This window comes from Cariama cristata, unplaced genomic scaffold (genome assembly GCF_000690535.1).
Source record: "Cariama cristata isolate BGI_N322 unplaced genomic scaffold, ASM69053v1 scaffold16067, whole genome shotgun sequence".
In the NCBI taxonomy this organism is placed as follows: Eukaryota; Metazoa; Chordata; class Aves; order Cariamiformes; family Cariamidae; genus Cariama; species Cariama cristata.
In genome coordinates this window covers 31,475-52,668 of record NW_009627279.1, presented here as the reverse complement: position 1 = coordinate 52,668, position 21,194 = coordinate 31,475, and the positions used below count along the sequence as shown (strand labels likewise).

The window sequence follows — 21,194 nt, the reverse complement described above, 5'->3', positions numbered from 1 at the left end:
AAAGAGTAATGGAGAACCATGCAAAATGTCCGATCTGTGAATAGGCAAATGCATCTTTAAGTAAGAATAATTTGAATTCTTAGTATATAGCCAAAACAATGGGTTGGTATCACAGATACTTTGTAGGATAGCCCAAAGGACAGGAATATTGATATAGAAGGATAGAGAAAAAGAGGATGGTTATTACATTAGAAAGGATGAGTGTTTTTATATGATCTGGTATTTAAGAAAGAGTTCTTATCACCTGAATGCTCTTTAAAAACACTCTGTAAGGAATCACACAAGTTCTTGTGGTGTGGTAGGGTAATGTTTTTCTGAGAGAGAATGAGTAAGGTAAAGAATATTTTCAGAAGTTACATGCATTTCAGAGTGGGTAAAGCCTGGATTATTTGGAAACCTGACCCGAATGGGGTCTGAACCTCTAGGGATTAACAATCGATGTTACTCCAGAGGGCTGCAGTACCGTAAAGGCAGCCATATTGTTAAGGTTTGTAAAGTAAGGATTAGCATTCCAAATGTTATAATTTAGGAAAAAAAGATCTAAAAAGTTGAAGAACTGAATACGTTCACAGTTGGCTACCTGGAGGGAAAGCAGAAAGATGACTTGGGAAATAAATGCTGCGCAGCAGTACTATTCAAAAGCATCTGAATGTTTAATGTGTCAGCTATGTGAAAGTAAACATGAAGGCAAACTTTCTTCAGGGCTGTATTATGTAGGATTATTGCAAGCAACGTATGGATCGTCATTCCTTTTGGTTGGCTTTGGGCGTTGGACTTTCAGATGTGTGTAAACTAGAGAGAAACTAGAAGGTAGAAAAGTGTGGACGGCATGACTTGTGTGGAAGAGGTGAAAGAATTGTGTTTGCTTATTCTAGAAAAAGAGAAGTCCCAGATGAGTGGGATGTAAGGTTCCTGCAATGTAAAAAAGGAATCATCAGTTGGCTTTTTTCCTTGAATCTAAAAGAAAAAAGGACAGGAACTTATTCACCATCCTTGGAGAAAAATGGAGGTTGGAACACTTACATAGATTGAACTCTGTCTGTCCCTTACATGCATGTGTACATGTAGTTTGTTTAAACTCGCCTACTTAAGGGCACCAGCCTCAAGTATTCTCCTAGGTAATACCAAATTTCTCTCGTATCGGATTTTGTTACTTTTTTCCCCAAGCATCCAATTTTTGGCAACTGTTGCGGGACTCTACTGGACTAGAGAGGGCAATTGTTATCAGAGATGGTAATTCTGCTGCTTATGGTAAGCTGCAGTTTTCCTCTTCAGGCATGGTTGAAGTAGCTGAATGGACTTCCATCTAGGCTGCAGGCCAACCAAGTTACAGGCCCGCTCACTGATGAGCCTGCAGTTTTGCTAGAGTTTGGAGGTGAGATCTCTTGGGCAGTGCTCTCCCTCAACAGTAGTCTTTGCTGTTCTTGAAGAGAAAAGAAAGCAGAGCTTTCATCGTGATCATAGTGCTTCCAAAATTATTTGTAGCTCGCTCTCAGTTATCTTATTATTACCATCCCCATTTTTTTCCTTAATTATTTTGTGATCATTAACGTTGTTGGAGTTGCTGCATATTTAACTGTGGATAACTTGTACATCATAACCTTTATAGTACTTAGGTAGAATGTGCCTTTCTTACTTGAGTGGAAGGAATCAATGAGGATTTTCAGCTGGCAAAAATTTTGAAAATGTTGTCAATGTTTGTTTTTCACAGTAAAGTTCCTGGTTTTGTAAGGATGATTGCTCCAGAAGGCTCCCTGGTGTTCCACGAGAAGGCTTGGAATGCGTATCCCTACTGTAGAACAAGTAGGCCTCCCGTTGTGTGTTTTGCTGTCAGTGTTCAGTCGAGGGATGGTCTTTAGATGTTTTAGGAGAAAAGAGGGTGCCATCAAGTGGGAAATATATTTCAGATTTTAATGTTGTGTTTGTGAGATCTCTTTGAAAACGAGAGCTGCTTCTGAAGAGCAGCCTCAGTGGACCAGTTTACTGGTTGTTACAGAGTCTTAGTAGTCAGTGTTCCTGCGATAAGACTGAAGAGATGATTCTCTTAAGGTCTAGAAAAGACCCTGTTTGAAAAGAATTTAATTCTTCATAGTCTGTTAGAATAAGGTGACTGCTTTATTTTAATACTTTTAATTGCGTAAGTTCTAAGAGTAGGCTCTATTTCTTTCGTGTTTCTGTTGAATAGTTATAATGAACTTTTAAGGATAGCAAGTCAGTCTGCTGAAATCTGCTGACTTGATGCACACAAATGCATTTTTGAATGCATTTTGAATTTGACTAATTTTGCATTTTGACTAATTTTGAATGTTTCTTATACTGTGAAGCAATCATATGTGAGACTTTTCAGAAACAATTGTATCTAACAACTCTGTGTTTCCTTTTCATTTTCATGGCGTGTGCTTCCAATGACCAGTTGTGACAGTGAGTATTTTAATTACTATCAGTCCTGTGGTTTTTTTGAAACATATTTTATCTGTTATTACTGCTACAATTGACTCTGACTCTCTAGCAAGCTAACTCCCACCTTTTATATATGCCTTGCTAGGGTTTCTGGCATAGAGCTACTTGTTACTTTGTCTGCATATGGCTATAATTAGAAAGAACTGTAATTTGTCAGAGCAATGCTTTCATTTTTTACATCTTCTTTTATGCCTTTATATACCATAACAGCTGTATAATGTCTGCCCTGGTAAGACATGATGCTAAAAAAGAAAAGAAAAAAAAAAAAGCCCAGTCAGAGGTTTCTACACTCTTGAATGCAGGAAGAGCAATGAAATAAAATCAGTCCCTAACTGTCTGAAATCCTATTTCTGTAAAGTGAAATCCTGCCTCAGTTAAAATGGGTTAACTGAGAATCTAAATGGATCATCGTAGCTGGGGGTTTGGGGTTTTTGCTTTTTATTTAAGATGTGTGGGAAAGAGATCATTTAAGACTTTATTTCCGTGTGTATACATTTTGGTGACCTGTTTAAGGAAGCTTATAAGTTTAATGTTAAATTGCTTTATCTGCTCACTTGCAGACTTGATTTAGATTGTCGCTAGGTGGATGCAATATAAGGAGTAACAAATGAGTTTGTGAACTGTTTATCTTGAATCATCATAATACATGTGCACACTGGTGTATGCTTTCTTACTTCTGAAATTAGAAGTGTTCTGTGCTAGTCTTTAGACATGCAATTTAATGGTAACTGGACCTTTATGGTCATAATTGTGCTATACAGTAACATCTAATGTTTATTAGCTGTTACCTCTGCCTCTCAGAATAATCTCATTTATTAAAAATTCAATGCAAATGTATTTTAGTTGTTTTGTCTTAACTGCAGTATTAATAATTTCAAAATTACTTGAACATAGAAGTAAAGAATTTCAGGGTAGAGGAAGAAGGATGGTAAAAGAGTATTTCTATTTGTATGCACAGAGTTAGAGTTGGATTTCTCAAACATGACTAGTTTTAATTTAGTACTTATGCTGTAGCTGGTAATTAAGATTTAGATACTCTATCTCATGTACCTATTTCTATGTGTAGGTAAGGGGGCTGTTTCTTTTGTAATTTAAATAGAACATGTTGCTAGTCAAGGCTTAGTAGTGAATTATATGTAAATACCTTTTATCTAAACTTTAAGCAGAGGGGTGTCATCAGTCTCATGCGCTTTGATTTTAATTCTTACAGAATGAATACATGAAAGATGACTTCTTTATAAAAATTGAGACCTGGCATAAACCAGATTTGGGGACATCAGAGAACGTGAGTTGGGACTTGGATACCAAGCATTAGTAATATTTTCAACACGTAGTCATCCAGATAAAGTATTCTATACCTGGTAATGGTGGATAATTATTGCATAAAGTCAAAGCCCTACCAGTGATTAAAGTAAACCAAGAAAAGCATTATTCAAATCCTTCTAAGGTGGTCAAGCTGTCTCACCGAACGAGATGCAAGAACAAGAGAAGGTTTTTATTTTTTATGTTGAGGTCAATGCAGATGCTTGATTCTCACTCAAATATTTAAACAAATTTTCAGTAAGTTCTTTTTAGTTTCATATTCTTTTACCTTAGACATGCTAGTGCTACTCTAGGCTGACAAGTTTGTTTGAAAACAGGTTTCACAGCATGTTTCAGAAGGCTGTTAGAGTTTACCCATGTACACTTCTGTAGAGTTATGTGTTGAAGCTGCTTCTGTAAATTTTGAAGGCTGGTGCTACTCTTTTTCCTCTCTAGACAGTTGATTTGGTTCACAGGTCTCTTCAGATTTTTTTTTTTGTCTATAGTGACAAACATAGTTATAAATCATCCACAAAGGAGTAGTTGTCAGTATATTTCCAGTGCTTGGATGAACTGTAACACTGGATGTGCTACAGAGAAGGAGAGTATTTCTTGGACAGCTCTGCTTGCTATAACTGTAAGTTTAGCTATGCCTAATGGACTACAGGTGTGAAGCTGATTACATCTTCAGACCTTTATATACCTTCATACCACACACACGCTTCATCCAGTCCATATTAAAGGCAGCCCTATGATTTAGGGAACCTACTAGATTTAGTCAGGTTATCAAACCCTGCCATATTCGCCCTTTGGAATTTGTGCAGTTTCTTTCTAGATCAAAAAGCTCCTGCAGATTACTGAATGGGTAATGTTTCTCATTAGAGCTTGATTTCATTAGCGCTAATGAGTGACAGAAGAATACAGCTTAATCTTAAATCCAGGTTTCCTGAATGCACAAGAAGTGAAGGCTTTGTGCTGGTTTAAAATTAGTTAGTGAGTGAATAAAACTGTAACTGTGAAGATTATTCTCTTTTAGAAAGCCAAGGAAGAAAAGACAGGTTTTGAGAACACTACCTTTATGAAAGCCAGAAAAAATCCGTGGCGCACATATGTACTGCATAAGGTGCACCACTGTGTAAGGTGACAGCATGGAAATCATTCATTTTTCTCTTCTTGCAGGTGCACAATTTAGATCCAAACACATGGAAGAGTGTTGAAATTGTCCATATTGACATTGCAGATAGAACTCAAGTAGAACCAGGAGTAAGTAAATGCTCTGCTATTAGGATATGGATGTAGCATGCAGCTAATTCCATTGGTGCTTTGTGTTGACTGCAAATGAAATAAAATGTTATGGATTTTACACAACAGATAAATGAAAATTGTCTTGAATAGAGTCATTCATTGCTAAGTTCCACGCTTAGGAAATGCGTTTACAACTTCAGTCTACTGAATTTGACTTCTAGTTGCACAACTAAGACATGAAGGACAACGGACTTTTGGCACAGATGTAGTTCTTACTTTTAATTGTAGATAAAGTAATTGATTTGGTCAAGTAAGCATTTATGTGCTCATCGTGGTACATGAGACCAAGTGCAAGAATCTGTGCCAGCTGTCCTGCGTGACAGACCACAGTCTCTCCACCAAGATACTCCTGTGCTTCTGCTGCTACTTCTTGGTTACACATTCATTAAATTAAATTCTGTCCTTCCACACATCCTTCACTCTGGGTTTATGGCAGTCTCAAGAGGATCAATCAGGTTTTGCCATTGAAATCTAGGTCTGGTTGGTTTTTTTTTAATTTTTAAACTTTGTTCATCAGAGTAGTTCTCAAGACATGAATAGTTCATCTCTTCTGAAAGCTGTGGGATTACTTTTTCAGTTTGTCTTTAGTGATTGCTTTGGCAAACATAAGTGTCCTGGATACACCCAGAAGTCTGTCCATAGGAGTCTGTGGTCTTTTCCCCAAGAACCTGAAGCTTAATGTCTTGATATGAGAAGCAAAAATTTGGAAGGACAGGTTTTATTAGTAAGAGGAGATGGTTACTCTGTGAATTTGTGTGCAGAACATAGGTATAAATTTGGAAGGAGTGTCTCTACTAGGATTGTGTGGAGTCTGTGTTAGCTTGCTTTCACAAGTGATGGAAGTAGGCAGCTAGATGAAGAAGTGAGCGTGGCAAAGTTTAGTGCTGGGCATGCACACTTTCAACTTGCCTTTTCAATAGCACTTTGCACAGAAAAACCAGTGGTACCCTGAATGTGATTGTATCAAATTCTACTGAAATAAATACATGAAGGGATTTCTAGGTAAGCTTTATCTGCTGTGTTGAGATTTTGCTGACAGAACAAGGCTTAATATTTGTAATAGTTCACGTTCTTTTCCTCTCGTGTCAATTTTTTGTTATCCAGCTCATAGTCCTACGTTTGGGTTGGAAGGGACCATAAAGGTCCTCTATTTCCAATGACCCTGCCGTGGGCAGAGACATTTTTCCCTAGGCCGGGTTGCTCACAGCCCCATCCAACCTGGCCTTGAACACTTCCAGGGATGGGGCGTCCACAGCTTCTCTGGACAACCTGTGCCACTGCCTCACTGCCCTCATTGTAAAAAATTTCTTCCTTATATCCAGTCTAAATGTACCCTCTCAGTTTAAAATTGTTGCCTCTTGTCCTGTCACTACAGGCCTTGGTAAAAAGTCTTTCTCCATCTTTCCTGTAAACCCCATTTATATATTGAAAGGCTGCTCTAAGGTCTTCCCGGAGCCTTCTCTTCTCCAGGCTGAACAACCCCAGCTCTCTCAGCCTGTCCTCACAGCAGAGGTGCTCCAGCCCTCGGATCATCTCCGTGGCCTCCTCTGGACTTGCTCCAACAGGTCCATGTCCTTCTTGTGCTGAGGACCCCAGAGCTGAAGGCAGTACTGCAGGGGGGAATCTCACCAGAGAGGAGCAGAGGGGCAGAATCCCCTCCCTCGACCTGCTGGTCATGCTGCTTGGGATGCAGCCCAGGGCATGGTTGGCTTTCTGGGCTACCAGTGCACATTGCCGGGTCATGTACAATTTTTCATAGTGTGTGTGATTAATCTGAATAAGAAGGTAGGATACGTTGATTTTAGATACTGGTTTATGCAACTTGAGAGGGCAGCTTCACCATACTTATTTATGTGCCTGCCTGCCTTGTTTTTACTGCTATTGCTTTCTACACATCTGTATCTACTGGGGTTGTTGTCTGATTTGTTTAATTGTAACAGCTGGACTGTTCTGTCTGTAATCGTTAATTTTCAGATAGTAGGAAAATGGTATGCAGTAATAGCGACACCAGTTTGTGTTTACACAGTAAGTTTGATTGTGTCAATTTTGTGCAAGGAGGTGTTCTTTATACTGTTGTTATTTTCTGAAAATAAATACTTGGATATCCTGCATTGTGGGGAGAGAACTCTTTTGCAGGGAAGGTGGGAAAAGACTGCGGTGTGTGAAGGGGAAAGGTTTCTGCTTCTTAAATTTTCGTTTGCGGTACCAACATAGGTATATAACCTGCAGTGTTGCTTAACTGATGTTTAACAGATGATCTGTGGATTTACATATGTGAAAATACATTGTTTGGAGAATGTCCCTGTAAACCAAATTAAATGTGTCTTACCTATTTTAATGCAGTGAGGAGTCGTTTTGCTGCCCTTTGTTCTTTCAGACATTCCATATGACCTTAGAGCTGAACTGGCAGATAAATGTATGTTGTGCATTCCCTATTCCATGCCTGGAATTGTGGCACACAACTACAGTGCTGTGGTCTGTCAGAGTGTTTGCTTGATCACAGTATGTATAAACAAAGGGTTGTGCTTATTACTGTGTGTTGAACTTAAGTATTTATTCTGTTTGAACTATTCTTAGTGAACAACACTGCTTGTGCTGTATGCCCTCTTGCACCATTAGATTACATGGCCTGCCTTTGGTATTGCCAGGTTCCTTTGTACTGAAGACTGACAGATGGTGGGTGGTATGCTAAAAGAAGTTATATTTTTGGCTCAGGACAAAGATCCATCTAACCCACTGTCCTATTAGTGGCCAGCAGCAGATATTTGTGGAAGGATAAGAAATATTTGGAAAGTATATACTAGAAGCTAGGAGATGTGTATCTCTGAAAGATCAATCTGTACTTAAAGGACTCTCCGGAGTTAGTGGTTATATCTGGCCTGTTGTGTTTATTAACCACTTATAGGCCCATGAGCACATCTAATCCATTTTTGAACCCATTTATACTTTTGACCTTTAAGGCATCATGAATTCTGGAGGGCGTTAGATGGTATGGAGAAAAAATACTTCCTTTTTGTCTGACTGATAATTTATTGGGGGGGGGGGGGGGGGGGGGGAGGAGTGGGCAGCAAGTGTTTCCTGTTTATATTTTCTGTACAATTTATCTTACAGATTTTGATCATCTTTCCTTTTTCTTCCCCCACCCACTCTTTCGCATATCTTTCCAAGCTGAGGGTCCTTATCTTTAAGTCTGTCTTCATGTAGAAGCCACTTCATGTGAGGAAGTCCTTGGAACATTATCCTCTTTTCTGTTTTTTTTTTTTTCTTATTTCTTTTGTGTATTTGACCTACATAGTATCTAAACTATGAGTGCAGAGTGGTTTAATCTAGAGTCTTAAGTCTTTTCTGATGTTTCTGCGTTTCCTTTTTTTTTTTTAGTAACTTCTAACACCATTTGTGCTTTTAGCAAATATTTTGAGCAAATATTTTTCAAATTCCACTCACAGTATAGCCCATCATTGTGTAGGAATACTTGGGACTAATTTTCACCATGTGATTCAAATTTTCATTTCCATTTCATCTCCTAGAAATTCAGTTTTGTGAAGTCCTGACTTCATTAAACAAAGACTGACTTTGTACTCAAACTGTTATGCAAACTTTGGTAACTGAGTTATCTGTAGGCTGACACCCTTTCTGCTCCACTTGCTTGCCCCCTTTCCTAGATAGTTAAGGATTAATTAGTAGAAATTCTCTGAGACCCATACTTGTAGTCTCTTGTGTTATGAAAATTTGCAGTTTCTGACCTTTGTTTTCTCTCTCTTTACTGCTTATGACTCCATGAGAGAAACCTTCCATTTAGGCTTATATCTTTGTGAAGTTTAGGTAATGGAACTTGAGGGATTTTTTTTGGAAGTTCAGCTATACATCATAGTAACAAAATTACCCTGATGTACGTGCTTACTTTATACCTTCAGAAAAGGCTGCTGGTTTTGGAAAGTAAATGTCGCCTATGAAGGCATTAGTTGTTTTGCATGTATTCCATTTGTCCAGAGGTTCTTTTCCTACAGTTTCTTCATCTTTGTTCAGTGATACTAGAGCAGTCACTAGTTCACTTTGTCATGTAGTTTCTGAGAGATCATGTGTGTGGTATGGCTTTTTTTTTTTTTTTTTTGTGCTTGTCGTTTTGGAATTATCATTCTAAGTGGCTGGGTAGGTTTTTTGGTGTGCTCATTTTTTTTTTTAGGGAAAAGGAATAGTCAGTGTTGCCAAAGGAAAGTTTTGTTTGTACATTCGTTTTCTCGATCATAGTTTTGCCTGGAGAAGCAACTCAAATGCAATATCTTGGATAACAGTATGGCTGAAAGAATGGAGCTACATTTATAAGATCCATCAATTTTGATAAAAGTTTTCATATATTGAAGATTTATCCTTTTGTTAAGTGAATGAACCTTGTCCAACCCATTGTAGTGTAGCAATTACTTTAGTTTCAGAACTACAGTCAGCATAAGTATAAAAATAGTAAATTTCTTTAAGATACTAATGGTATGCATATGCTAACTCATGCTCATTTAAGTACATATAGAAATAATTTGGCTGACATCTGTGGCTTTCTTTAGATAGAAATTTAACCCTGCCGTGTCTTAATCATCTCCAGCATTTGATCTATGTAGCTTTATGTCATTTGTATCTAAAAATCACTTCCCAGGAGAGTAAGACTTTTTAAAGAGTAAGCAGAAGTGAACACTCAATTAGCATCAGAAGAGGTGACATTTTTGGAAACAATTTGTAAGAAAGTAGAGTGTGGTGAAAACAAAGAAATTGAAATCAGGCTTGTAGCTATTTTTGTACAATGAAGAAATCAAATATCTTGTTCTAGGTCATAGTGGATCTTCGTTATATTACTTGAAACAAAGTTCTAAAAATACGGTTTTATACAAATCGGTCAAATTACTTAACACATGCCTTAAAAGATAGGATTTTTATGTGCTGTGCAGTAAGTACTATGCCTTGTTCTACAGTTTGAAGCAATATAATGGAATAAAGGAAATGCTCTCCTTTTGTAGTCTGTAAAAAGATTCTTGAGTGAAAGACCTGTTTTTCTGATAGTTGGATCTTTCCCATTTCAGACTTAATATGTGATAGGCATCTGAAAAGTCTGTGTTATTTGTCCAGAAGCTTAGTATTATTATGCGTTTTATTGGTAACAGTCTTGGAACATTGTATCTAGGTCATCAAGTTGACTCTCTGTATTAGCTAAAGTATTAGAATACACCTCTTAGTTTCTTTGAAAAAAATCAAGAACATTTCTTTTTGAAGAAGCATGAGAAAGCCCTATTGACTTAACCTGGGTTTTTGTTGGATTTCAGTTCTGCCAGGTTGTTTCATTTTAGTGTCCAGGTGAGGCAGACATGTGGACGTATGGACCACTACTGGTGCTCAGCTGGTGGATGATAACTAGATGATTTTGGATCATGTGGTCATATTTTTATTGAGCAGTTGTTTTTCAAGTCTTGGGAAGCTCCACTCTCAAACTACCGTAGGTGTTTATCCTCTAGCCTACAAAATTACTGTGTATTGAAGAATGCTATAATGGCTATGGGTATGGAGTGCTCAGTCTTCTTATTTAGCTGCTGCTGAAGAAAGCCCAGTGACTTACAGTACTTGAGAGATCCAGGGGATTGTGGATCCTGTAACATCCTTGACTTGTTTAGAAATACATTAGTGATTGGGATTCGAGCATCAAAAATGACAATCTGATGCTCAGAGCACCCCCTGAAAGTGACCCTATGGATGTGTCCCTGGTCACCAGGGCTCTTTGAGGTACCAGTATCCAGAGATATGTGGAAAACAGACTGACTGCTATAGACCTGACTTTTTGCCCCAAAGTGTTTTCTACTTTGCCTTGGATGTTTGTATTATCAAAAAAGGCTTGTGTGAATTATTGAGTTTGAATAGATGAACTATTCAACCTACATCAGTACTTCTTTAGAATAAAGATGCAAAGGATTAAGCGTTTGGCCAGCTGATTCTTAGATGGCCCTGTTAATTTCTCCCAATCTTCAGCTTGCTTACATAAACAGCCTTTCTTCATATTGGGATGTTGCTTACTGGTTTAGAAAATATAATAACTTGTACATGCTTTGAATTTTGCTTAATTCCTTCAGTAGTACCCGTGGCTTGCTGTGTTAAGTCTGTATCTTAAACTGCACATCCCATGGAACAACCTATATAAATATTACTTCTGGCTTACTGGTGTTTTCCTCCCCTCTTTCTCTTTTCTGTCCCCTAACTAAGGCTTTTTTCATACTGTCCTGGATGCTTATAAATCTTCAAAGCTTCCAGAGTGTCTTATAAAACGGTCGCTCTTCATGGAGACCTTTTAACTTTTAGTACGTAGCACAACGCTGCAGCGTACATCTGCGCTAGTCTAACAAGGCTGATTTTATTTTTCAGTTGAACCTTGGCATTCTTTCAAAGGTGATTTCAGGGAATAGTTCACCCGATAGCTGTCCTGTAGCTACAGGACTCTTCAGGAGATGGGAATGACTGTAAGACATCTGTTACTAAAAGCCATTTGGCTAAACCTACCCAAAATATGTGAATGCTTTTCTTGCATATCAATTAAGTGTACTGGTGATTGATTCAGTTTTAAGACTTGGGAATCATGCACCGAGTTGGGACTATGACATACTTTGGTGAACCTGATTTTGATCTTTTATTGTGCTGTGAATGAGTATTCACAGAGCTACAGATCATATTGGAGAAAAGTGCTAGTATGTGTTTCCTTCCACAGTCAACTTCATGTGCTTTTTCTGCTAAATAACGCTGGTGGTATGCATGTTCTCCTGTTTAAAAATCTAATGCAATATTGAGTTGAAAAAACAGCAGTTGTGTCCACCTGCCTGGTTAGTTTTATGCCACTCTGTGTTCAGGAAGCTTTTTTACATGGATTTGCAGGTAAGACATCAGACTTGTATCATTTTTATGTTAGGTTCTAAAAGTTTTCTTAAAATCATTCTGTCTTGTATATGTGCTTTCAAGTTTTATACGACTTGATAGACTGAACTATGAGCTATCAGGAGTGCTGTTATTACTTTTAGCAGGTCTTATAAATGAGAATGAGAATTGTAAAGAAGCACCCAGATTCTGGGTTTGTTGCAATTACTACTTTATTGTATGTGGCTCACGGTGTCTCTAAATAATTCTTTATAACAGTTTGTTGCATTCGTGCATATTATATTGAGATTTTGAGCAGAAACTGCCTATGAAATGATATTTGTGTATTTCTTTGAAATGATTTTTAGCTCCTCTATGTTATTATGCTGCTGCATAATGATGTTTTGCCTGTCTAGCTTTCAAGAGGGCTTCAGGGCTTTTTAGCTGTAATATTTGTTCCAACAGCCGCCTGTTTTTCTTCCTAAGAAGGACTTGTTGCTGTCAGGAGTTAAGCTCTTGCTGCACAGATATTTTCCTTAAATTCTGCAAAGAACTGTTGTTTATTTGTACTTTGGCTCTAGTCCAGTCTTCTTCCTTGCATGCTGGTGGGGTTTGTGTATTGAGAATTCCTACAATGCTCTCTTGTCCATCTAGACTTTAATCTAGATGTGTGTGTGTGGGGGGGTGGGTCTGTCCTTAACAGGATTTGGGTTAACTGCATCCCGAAAGGTCTTGGTTCAAAGCTTGGCCTCTAGCGTAGGAAACTTTACTGTGACTCATGTATTTTCTTTGAATTTTTGTTTTTACTCCTACATTTTACTTGTAGATAACTTTCTTTTTCCCCCTAATGTTTCCAGCTGTGCTTATATATGGGTCCTAAATGCAAGAGCACAGTTGCTTTTTACCTATGTCCCTGTGCAGTGAGAGGTAGGCTGGCAGATAACATAGTATGGTGTGGACTTGGGTGTCCCTATGGTATCCAGCCAAATAATTCCACGACATTAAACTGGCAGATCAAGATTGCATATGTAGGTGAGTTTAAATGCCAAAACGAAGATTGCTTTTGTAAGCAAAGTTCTTACCTTAGCGAGTTTTCTGATCATTGTGTATTTGAAAATTGGCATCCTACAGAGTGTTTCTATAAGCTTGTGTGATATATACCATAACACACAGGTGTGAAGTACTTGCGGTACAAGATTCCACAGGTTTTGTTAGTGAATGCAATTTTTAATATCAAAGTTTTGGAGGATTTTGGATGAACTGTCTGTTACTTGGAAATAGTCATGTTTGATATTTTTGCTTTATTTCTTTTTTTTATTATTTTTTCAGGAGGGGGGTTGCAATGCGAATATAGAAATTCCCAAGTATATTTCACTTTAGTCATGTGGCAAGGCCATTTATACTTCTGCATTATATGCAAAGTGGAAGCTGTCTTTCTGGTTGAGAAAAAAACCTTGTTTTCTGAAGTTTGTTTAGCTTTCTTCAAGCAAGGATGCTGACTTCTTAAGTTTTTGGGGGATTTTTTAAATATTTTATGTAGATTTCACATTATAGTGCTTATAAAGGAAAGTAGATCAATTAAATTTCTGTATTTGTGAGCATGCTTGGAACCATTTTATTGCAGATTTTTGACAATGCCTTATAGCAGCCTATAGTGAATTGAGGCTTTCTTGCTGGTGTCATGAGGCATGTATTAGTCCTGTGTAAGCTTCTCAGAGTATGTTGATTCTTCGTGTCTGTCCAGTTACTGCATACTACAGGACTGTAAAGAGGGATGGCAATTACTTTGATGACAAGTTTAGAGTGAAGTTATTTTGGTCCTGAGTCTTACAAGCTAGTACAAAGGTACAGTCTAGTTACAAGTAATGTCACCTGGTCAAAATATGTGCACTTTATAATCTTGTGCAGAGTGATTCATCCAGTCTCCTGTAGATTTTTCTTACTGCATTGACATTTCCAGATTGGACCACAGCAGTGTGTTTTTGCCAGTAGTGATGAACCCTGGATGTTAAGGATGGTAAAAGCCTCCACTCTGCTGTTTACTCCTCCTGCTTCCCCAGTGGAACAGGTGTAGGAAGGGCCAGTTAGGCAGCAATGACATTCAGTGTTATCTAATTGGAACCAGAAGGCGTGACAAATAATATAAACAATAGCATATGATATACAAATAATAAATGTGTTTATATAATATAATGTAAAAGAATAAGTACATAAATAATAAAATGTAAATAGTATAAACAAAATAATATTACAAACAAATTCACTTTCTGCAATACTGTATTATCTTTCCACTTAGGGCAGAGATGTTCTGTTTTCCATCTTTTTATGTATTTTGGTGCCTCCACAAGTTATTACAGCCCAGATTGTTTCATGGGTCAGAAAATGGTTCAAAATAGTCTAATTCTGTGTACTGCCTTTCCTAAAATATAGCATTGACTAATAAATTGTCTTATTTTTCTGTTTTAATAAGGGTTGCACTTAAATTGATATGGTTAAAACGAAGTGGTTTGCTGCATTCTCTGTATTGGAGCTTTCCATGGTAAATCCAGTGCTGATGAACTGTATTGCCTGGTGTAATCTTTCTCTTTGTCAGTTATGTAGAGAAGTCTCTGCAGAGTGTGCCATTGTAAAGAAACAGTCCAAATTACATCCTACTCTTCATGAGGATGCACTACCGTGGCTTTAGTAAGGTGTCAGAACTGCAGCTTGTTTGTCCTTCTAGAAAAGTTTGGAAAAGAAGTTTTACAGCCTAGAAACATGTCACTGTTGCAGCACAAACACACAGGCTCAGTCAAGCACTGCCTATCAGAAGGGAATTTGTTTTCTTTCAACAAAAGATTTTCAAACAATCACTCCCTTCTAAAAGATGCCTGTGCCGCCTTTCTTTCTTGATCATTATTGACCACTGATGGAGCTGGCAGTATTCTGCTTGTATTTGTATTGAAAGTAATTTAAAATTTTTGGTTTGGATTGCTGACAATTTTCTCTGGTAATGGTTTTCAGGTACAACTAGCTCCAGCCCCTACCTACATGTATTCCCTCTCTGGTTTTACAGATTTCCATATTTTATCTTTCTCAGTCATGTCTTTTCCAGGCTGAAGATTCATGGTCTCACCTTGTTTGTTACTTGAATGGAGTTGGTTCCATAATTAATCATTCTTGCCATCTTCTATATCTCTTCCACTTGTAATGTATTCTTCTAGAGAAAAGGTACCAAAAGTTAATGTAGTATTCAAGATACAGATGTACCAGAGAGTTTTAGTGTCATAGGATATTTTGTGTTATGTTCTCTCCTGGTTTCCTAATATCCCAGTATATTACATATGTTGGGCTCAGTTTGGTATTGTCCTTCTGTGGCTTTTAGGTTTGGTCTGTTGTACCCTGTAGTGATCCATAGAAGCACGACAACAGTAACATCTTTATAATTATTGCACTTCTATTTCCTGCTAAAGAAAGCATGGAGATACTCTGACTATGAGAACATCCTAAACATGATGTTGTCATACAATGCTGTGAGACTGTGCTTACAGCTGGGACAGTGGGCCAGGCAGCATCCTCTGGGTATCGCTAGTGCAAATGAAGTATGTGGTATGGATATCCATGTGCCCTACACCGCTACGATGTAAGCTCAACCTTGGTAGGACATTCAAACAGTCAAACTAAGAAATTCAGGGTTGTCTCAATGCAGTGGCTGGTTTTATTTACAAAACTGCACTAAAACATGGAACCTCCTGTATTTTGTGGTTTTGTTCTGCACCTTGCTACCCCAGGACAGCAGCAATACTTGTGCCAGGAATTAGTTATCTAGAACAAAACATTTATTGGAAAACTGTTTATCCATTACTATAGCTTGATCCTTTTCTCAGTGTCTTCCATCCACTGTTTGAGTGAAATTGTTAGAAGGCAGGCATAATCAGTAATTTAAAACATCAACTATATTGCTATAAAAATACTCTGCTGTGGTATTTACATATATTTCTTAAAGGTGATTTACATGTCAAGAAAATGCCCTTTTTTCCACCCAAGGATTGGTTTTTTTTGTGTGGTTTTCTTTTTTGTTTGTTTGGTTTTTTTTAAAAAAAAAAAAGGCATAATCACATTCAGCCTCCAGAATATGCAGGACCTGAGGATTGGAGTGGGTTGCAGCTGTCTTCACCCACAGTATTTGGAAATAACTAATGAGTTGAGAAGCCTGCAGCTGGTGGCAAGCACTGTAAATTGTGTGCCTTCTGCTCGCCTCCCTCCTTGGTTTCCTGGAGGACACAGACAGCGAACAAAGGCACCAGGCTGTCTTGTTCAGTGCTATTGCTCTCATGCAGCAGTAATTGAGAGTTAGGGCTGTGTATTGTATGCTGAAGCTATCATACGTGAAGGAATATATTTACTCTTTTTGATGTCTGTAAAAAGGACGTGTGCTTTATTCCAGTAAAATCATAAATAAGTGGGTTTTTACTAAAATTCAGATGACAAATATTGTTATTAGTTGTTCTGCAATTATTATAGTTTGAGTGGACTTACATTTAAGTATTGCTGAATTTAAATGTTAATGTACCGTGCTTATGCTGATTCCTCAAATTGTCCCTGTGAGGTAAGTAAAGTACAATCTTAGCACCTGTGGGAGCACCCTGCTAAAGTTGACTGGCTATTATATGGGTTCTTTAAATAAATGTATTGTTTCTGTTTAGAGGGAGAAATAGGGGAAAATACTATTTTGTGGAAGTCAATAAAACATATTGATTAGCAATGTGATTGAATGTTTTGACTCACTTCGATGTTTCTAGGAAATACTTGCTCAATTCTTCAAGTGTGTATTTGAATACTTAATATGGAAGTTTATCTGAATACCTATTAATGCTTTCTAGATATATTAATTACAGAATGGCCAGAAAAAAATCTATTAAAAGGTTTCTTCAGCCTATTTTCACACATAGTGTAGGTAGGTACTTTAAACGAACAATGAGAAAAAAATTGGGGAGAAGGAAGTATCAGAAAATAACAGCTGATTTTCTGTGAGTGAAAGCAGATTCCTCTGAGAATCCCCCCAGATTTTCCAGGTCCATCTAGCTTGCAAGAAGGGCATTATAAATGTCAAAATGTTTATGAAACCATTAATAACTAATTTGTGTAGCCTTGCTGTGTGAGTTTGGAATTTGAGTCTAGGAAACCTTCGTTCCTCTGTGCTAATGGAAGAATCCAGATTTGAAAACTGGCATGTTACACATGATCTTCAGCTGAAACAATAAATTCCTATAATAGCTCCTCAGTTGTATAAGCACTAGTATGATCTGTTGAATTCAAGTTACATGAGTTAAACATGAAAAATAGGGAAATGGAGTTGTTTTGGAAGGGCTGAGGAAAGTTGATTGGAATTCTTTTGTGTGGATTGCTTTTCCCAGATTCGTTTGGGATTTTCCCAGTGAATAAATACGGAGAATAACTATGAAATCCCTTCAGAACAATGGGAAAGGGAAATACTTTTGCACAGTTCATAATTCATTAGTCACTAATTACCACAGGGTGCAACTGAGGCCAAGAATAAAAGTGGAGAGGAATACGCAGTTATATGATCCTCTATAAACAGAAGAGTTTATATCCTTTCCAGAAAAAAACAAAACAAAAACCAAAAAACAACAACAACAACAAAAAAACAGAATAGGGAAGACCAAACTGTTCACTGCTTGGAGTGGTAGCTCTGTCTTGTGTTATTTGTGTCCTTCCATGAAGCGTCTGTTACTGGCCACTAAGACAGAATATCAGATTAGAGTGGTCTCCTGTATAACTCCGTCTGACAATTCCTGCTCTATAATGTTACAGCGTGCGGGTTTATTTTACATGTGCTTAGGTTCATGCCTTTGTCTACAAGAACTTTATAAGTCACCTAGGGAAAACAGTTCTCCAAAGCACACTACTTCTCCAGTGGAGATGTGATTAAATAATTTCAGTATGCCTCAGAAGAAACATCCATATTTCAGTTTTAATATTCAGAGAGCCGTTTTTTTTTAATTTACGTCTATTTTGCTGCTGATAGTAGTTAATTTTGAATACAGGGGGATGCATTAGAAAGGTGGAGGTTTAGTTTTAATTCATCTTAGAAGCAGTTTACAAATGTGATTCCTTGTGACAACTCTCTGATGGCAGGAGTTGGGGGGGAAAGCTAGTAGCTACTTTTCTGGTGGTATTTCTTTCACTCCGCGTTCTGCCAATTTTATCCTCATTGAAGTTTTTAAAAATGAGACCTTAAACTGTGCTAAACTTTCCTGGGCTTTTCTGTAGCACCCGCCAAGCATTTGTTCTACTTTAAAGCAATTTAAACTTTTACAGCTCTTGGGTGTAATGGTATTCTTAGGTTGATGGTTTTTGTACATTGTGTAAACCTTATTTCTTCTCAGTTACTGAGGTCAGAGTTTTTAATCCTTTCCTAATTTCCAAAGTATCATCTTTACCAACTAATCGCACCCCTCATCAGAAAAACTAAGTAAATCTATACATTGGAAGCATTTGTCATTTTCAATTCTATTGATATTAGCTTTTTTCCCCACTGTATATGACTTGGTAAGCAGTGATGTCTGTTGTAAAGCAGCGCCACGGATGCTGCCTTGTGCCCTCTCAGTGCTTAGCCTGGTGATGTCTCACATACTGCCATTAGGCAGTTTGTAATTTGGGAAGTTAGCTCACTTATGCCTTCTTCCCTTTCTGTTCTGCACATTCTCAGGAGTGGACATATGTTGCAGCTTGAAAAATGTTAGCACACCACTTTCTGTATTATTGCTTTCTCTTCCCCTCCAAAGTTTACAAAGCCAATAGGATAATGCGTATGTCACACAGTGTGCAGCACAAGAAAATTCTGACCTAGAAGGCAGCCCTGGCGTGCTATCGTCGTATAAACAGATAATGAGCACCACTGGTGATCTGCCGTGAATGAGCAGGTTTGATGGTGTGTTCAACACAAACTTAAGTCAGCCTAACAAATGTGCTCCTCCTGCCCTGCTCCGGACTGCTCAGGAGAATCAATTTGGTAGTCTTGAATGGAAGCTTAATACGGTGGGGCATAGAATCTGCCTTTTTTCTGACTCTTGGGGGTTTTTTTTATATTATAGGACTACAAAGCTGATGAAGACCCTGCGTTATTCCAGTCGGTTAAGACGAAGAGAGGACCTTTGGGGCCAAATTGGAAGGTACTAAGAACTGATGTTATGACCTTATGAAATCTTTACCCGCAGAAAAAAGAAGTTCATGTTCCTTAGAGACTAGTACTAGCAATGTTAGTCTTAAAACAGAAGTCAGAAATCGAATACTTTACTTTTTTTGTATTCAGTTAAAATTCCAAATGTGTTAGTAAGCAAAAGCACTGTCTGCTACTTGTTTAACATCACTACTAAATCCAAAGCTATGCAAATTAAATTGGGTTAACTTTATCCTTACTCAAGATTGACATCTGAATATACACTATGATGAATTCCATGGAAGTCATCAGCCTGCTGTGGTAGCCACTGGAGGTGACTTAAAATGCAAAAAAAAAAAAAAATAGTTGTAAACTTCCTTGTATTTAAATGATTACAACTGTGTATTTCTTAGAGCAGGGTAAAAGATAGAACATGTGTATGTTTTACTTAGAATTACCAAAAAGCTAGCAGAAGAGGGTGGCTACTAAACCTAAGCCTGTCTTCACCTTGCCATATTGAATGTCTGGGTATTTTTCACTTGTTTGGAGTGTATACAAAATGCACATGAAAACCTCCAGTATTTCATCATAAGTATTTTCCCCTGGTGAGGTGATACACTGTGTTTGCATTTGTGCATCTGTGTGTGCACGCATGCACAGATGCATCTACCATGTTCTTGAAATTTTCAGTCTGGTGTATGTAATCTTAGTTGTGTTGGGAAATCAATTTTCCACATTCTTTGGTCGTTTACCAATTCTTACGTACTGTCAACGACTACGGTGTGAAAGCTTAGCACTTAGTCACATCCAGTATGAATTTGCTCTGCTTACGTACTCAACTACAGGAAAAGTCATGCTTGAGAACTGGCTCCTTAGTAGGCAGCATAAGTACTGGTGCAGTGTCAATGTCAGAATATGTATGTCTTGCCCATATGTACTTTTAATGCCTGTATACTTTGCTTAACAATTAGCCTAAACAGTTGGTGCAAACACAAAGATGATCCTATCTTGAAATAACTTCGTAGAGTCTGTTGCCTGAGGTCCTCTTCCATTTCCTCCAGAATCTTGCTTGACTCAATTCAGAAACAAATTTCCTGTGGACCAGCATATACCACATGGAACCCAACGACACCTGAACAGCAATGTAAAACTCGCCAGTGCATCCCTACCTCAGTTACAAAGCATGTCCTTCCACAGACAGCCATCAAAGTTCATATATATGTGCCCATCCTAGAAAGAAATGTACTTTGTCTGCTACACCAGATATACTCGTAGAAACTGAGAAGCTAACTGCTGTATACTAGAATAAATATACAGGCAATCTTTCAGGAATAGGCCCCTAGTTCCTGATCAGAATATTTTTTTTTCACTTTTGTCATTACCATATATTAAATATTTCATTGACAGTAGCATAATTTTGCTTCTTGTGTTTAGTGTGTACTGTGATAAATTATGCTTACGTAAATGCTGAGGTTATTTTTTTAACATATTGCAAATGGTGTCTCACTTCTTAAATTTTCTTGTAAAAGCAGTCAGTCTTTCATTACTGAAAAAAGTTCTAAATACGGGGTGAATGTTTCTGTTGAAATACAGTGTGAAGGACTTGCTCTGAGAGGTGTGAATTTTCTTCTAGTTCATTACTTTAGATGTTACCATTAGTTATTTTACCACTAGTTTTTGCAAAGCAGCAAGGTAAGTGTCAGATATTAGAGTAGGATGCATTGGACCAGCAAGCATTTGGTCTCTAATTTCCCATCCTAAAACGTGGTTGTGCAAGCAGAAGTAGGCAAAAGATACACCGCCTTGCTGCTATCAGAAGCTCGACCTGTGTCTTAAGTGTCAAACAACTGACCACTATGTCTGACAGAGCAGAGTCCCCGTTTCCCACTACATGGTACCACACTCGTTCTCAGCTGGCTTGAGGTCATAAATGGAAGCAGCCTGAATTTGAGGACTTAACGTGTCTCTTGTCCCACTGTGGAAGGAGGCGGTAGTTCCAGGGGCACGTTTGTGCAGCGCTGACCATTCACTCCTCTACTTTCATATGTGCTGGTACAGTGGTTTTAATGGCTGTGTGGCAATTAACCTG

The 21,194-nt window shown here is 37.9% G+C and overlaps 1 protein-coding gene across 1 annotated transcript in view; it reads left to right on the top strand.

Annotated features, from left to right (window-relative positions):
• The window catches only part of PITPNB (phosphatidylinositol transfer protein, beta), a 32,693-nt gene that overhangs the window by 1,869 nt on the left and 9,630 nt on the right, over positions 1-21,194 (top strand). The window contains exons 4-8 of the mRNA XM_009704395.1: positions 1,712-1,803; positions 2,414-2,421; positions 3,671-3,745; positions 4,942-5,025; positions 19,041-19,118. Of these exons, the coding sequence (XP_009702697.1) occupies positions 1,712-1,803; positions 2,414-2,421; positions 3,671-3,745; positions 4,942-5,025; positions 19,041-19,118 (337 nt within the window). The remainder of the gene's footprint in view (positions 1-1,711; positions 1,804-2,413; positions 2,422-3,670; positions 3,746-4,941; positions 5,026-19,040; positions 19,119-21,194) is intronic.